Source organism: Montipora foliosa, chromosome 9 (assembly GCF_036669935.1).
Source record: "Montipora foliosa isolate CH-2021 chromosome 9, ASM3666993v2, whole genome shotgun sequence".
Taxonomy (NCBI): domain Eukaryota; kingdom Metazoa; phylum Cnidaria; class Anthozoa; order Scleractinia; family Acroporidae; genus Montipora; species Montipora foliosa.
Window position 1 is genome coordinate 18,176,359 of NC_090877.1, and position 2,500 is coordinate 18,178,858.

A 2,500-nucleotide genomic window follows, 5' to 3' on the forward strand; every position below is an offset into this window, starting at 1 on the left:
GCCCTAGACGGGATTTGATGATGATTATTATTATCATTATCATTATTATTATCATTATCATCATCATCATCATCATCACTGGAACATCAACGTCACAAGACGTGTCTAAAGACAGCTAGAACTTTGAAAGGGGATTGATCAAACAAATGTTGGGATGCACACATGGAGATTTTATACTGCCCTCCCATAGACTCCACTGACACACTGACAGCATAAGTATGCATAAGAGAGCAGTGGAATGAAAGACGGGAGAAGTGTACAACTCAAGACCAGCTGAAGCCAACCATGACGATGATGAAATTTACAAAAACATGACTGTATTTCCTATCCTAATAATGATCTATAGTAATAATATTAATAAAGACCGTAATACCAACACTATATTATAATGATTGTTTTGTAAAATTACTTTACACTTTACCCATCGATCCTTCACTTATTTTAAAATGACTGAACTGCAGTGTAAAAAAAATTATCAAGGTACAGTTTGATTGTGTGAGATAAACGTCCTCTCTAAATTCTCCTGATTTTTTGTCAGGATAAAACTAACTGTTGCTTTATTGCCAGCCTATTGAAATTAGACAACAACTTAAAACAACCCCAAAATTCACAATATGTCAGTTGTTTCTATAGCTCCCAAAAAGGAAAACCTTTATCAGCTTACCCATTATCCCGACCATCTATGCCGTCCATTTCTGCTGCAACTTCAGCTATTTCAGCCTTGATGCGCTGTAATAATATATGCAAGTCATAACTACTAGTTAAAATTTGCACAACGGTTATGTTTGATTACCCACTTACAGTGAAATATTACACTCCAGATGTCATTTTACAAAAGAATACAACACAGCATCCACCCCTTCATGCACATACAGAGTTGTACATTTGTCTCTTAGACTAGTTTCCCTCGCACCTGTTCTAGTGTCGTCACTCAATGGTCTCCCCCAAATACAGCTGCTTACATTCAGAAAACATTCCACTCCAACCAATCACCATTTGGGTTGCACATTTCAGGACGACCTCTGCCAAAGTAATCTAACCAATCATGTTGGTTCTTTTTTCCTGGAGTCACTGCTTTAAAACTTTGAAGAAGTATGCTATGTTTGTAAGACATTTGGAATGACTAGCATCAGGTATGGATGATTTTGAACAAAACAAACAGAAACAGACCTTCTTGTAATAGAAAATTAAAGCTCCTGTCGGTTAATCACAGTAGAATGGGCCACAGCATTAGAAGGTATTGACCAGGAATTGTAAACATTTCCATGCTCTCCCACACCTTGAAGACGGGGTTTCTCCACTCTCGTCTCGTCTTAATTTTTAAGCGTTCACAGTCTTTGTACAGTACATGGAGATCCCTCTCAAATCATATTTCAGTTCATCAGTGAACTGATTGAATTTGATAAGTTGTCTGTAGCAAGCTTAAGTTTACAAACTGACAAATCACTAGTCACTAAATAGATAAGTAGCTCACATTCACGTCCAGACAGAACTACAAATCGAGGGAAAATTGAGGGAAAATAAGGTAGCGACCTCTTTGAAAAACCTTTTTTTGGTATTTCCTCCATTGAATCACTTAAGAAAGCACAAGAAAACTTTGTTTTCCTTCCATATCTTTTGATCTGATTGGCAGATACTGTATTGTAAGAAACAATATCTGAGGTGTCAATGGCACAAGGACTACAAATTGAAAGAAATATTTTTTGAATGTGAGCAGCTGTTTGTGGGGAGGAGCATTGCATGAAGACACTAAAAACAGCTGCAGGGGAGACGAGTTTGTTAATAACTATGGCTAGGAGATCTGTACATGTACAAAGTAAAAATAACACCAAAAATCATCCATCAGAAACCAGTCAAAATTTAATAAATATCCCGTATATTTTCAAAATCTTCAAAATTGTCATAATGCCATCACATACAATGAACCAGACATTTGATCTTTAATTTGCTTGTCCATTTGGAACTTTCAGAATTTACTTTAAAGAGAATAATTATAATCATGCAACTTTTGTCTAGGATTTCGAGTTGGATTTCTAGCTGGATTTTCGAGTTAAGATTTTTTGGCAGGATTTTTTGGCGGTTTTTCTTTTGGTGGGGTTTCCAATAAATTTTCAGTGGTGTTGCACATCGTCTTGAGGTCTTTTCACGATGGAGGAGAACGAGGATTGCAGATCGGTAAGGGCAATCTTGTTTAATCTATCCAAGTAGTGCATTCGTAATTGTATTTTTGACTGGAAACAATAGCTGACACTTCACTGAGTGCTTTTAGTTATGAATTATTCATTACCTTTCAACTGTCTGTTCATTTGCGTGTCGAATCGGCCGTGGTTTTAACCATTAAAATCTTTCGTGAAATAATGTTTGATTTCAAGAGAATTATACACCAGACAAAACCTATACGTGATCCCCGAAATGTTACCTGGTTCGAATTTTCTTTTCAGAAGTATGTGATATATCCAGGGCTGGGTGGAATATTTTGAGCCATTTTTTGCGAGTCAAT

The 2,500-nt window shown here is 36.4% G+C and overlaps 1 protein-coding gene across 1 annotated transcript in view; it reads right to left on the minus strand.

The window, feature by feature from the left end:
• LOC137969607 (cytohesin-1-like) overlaps positions 1 to 2,500 on the minus strand; it is a 28,050-nt gene that overhangs the window by 19,303 nt on the left and 6,247 nt on the right. Inside the window, exon 3 of the mRNA XM_068815917.1 lies at positions 665 to 729. Within this exon, the coding sequence (XP_068672018.1) occupies positions 665 to 729 (65 nt within the window). The remainder of the gene's footprint in view (positions 1 to 664; positions 730 to 2,500) is intronic.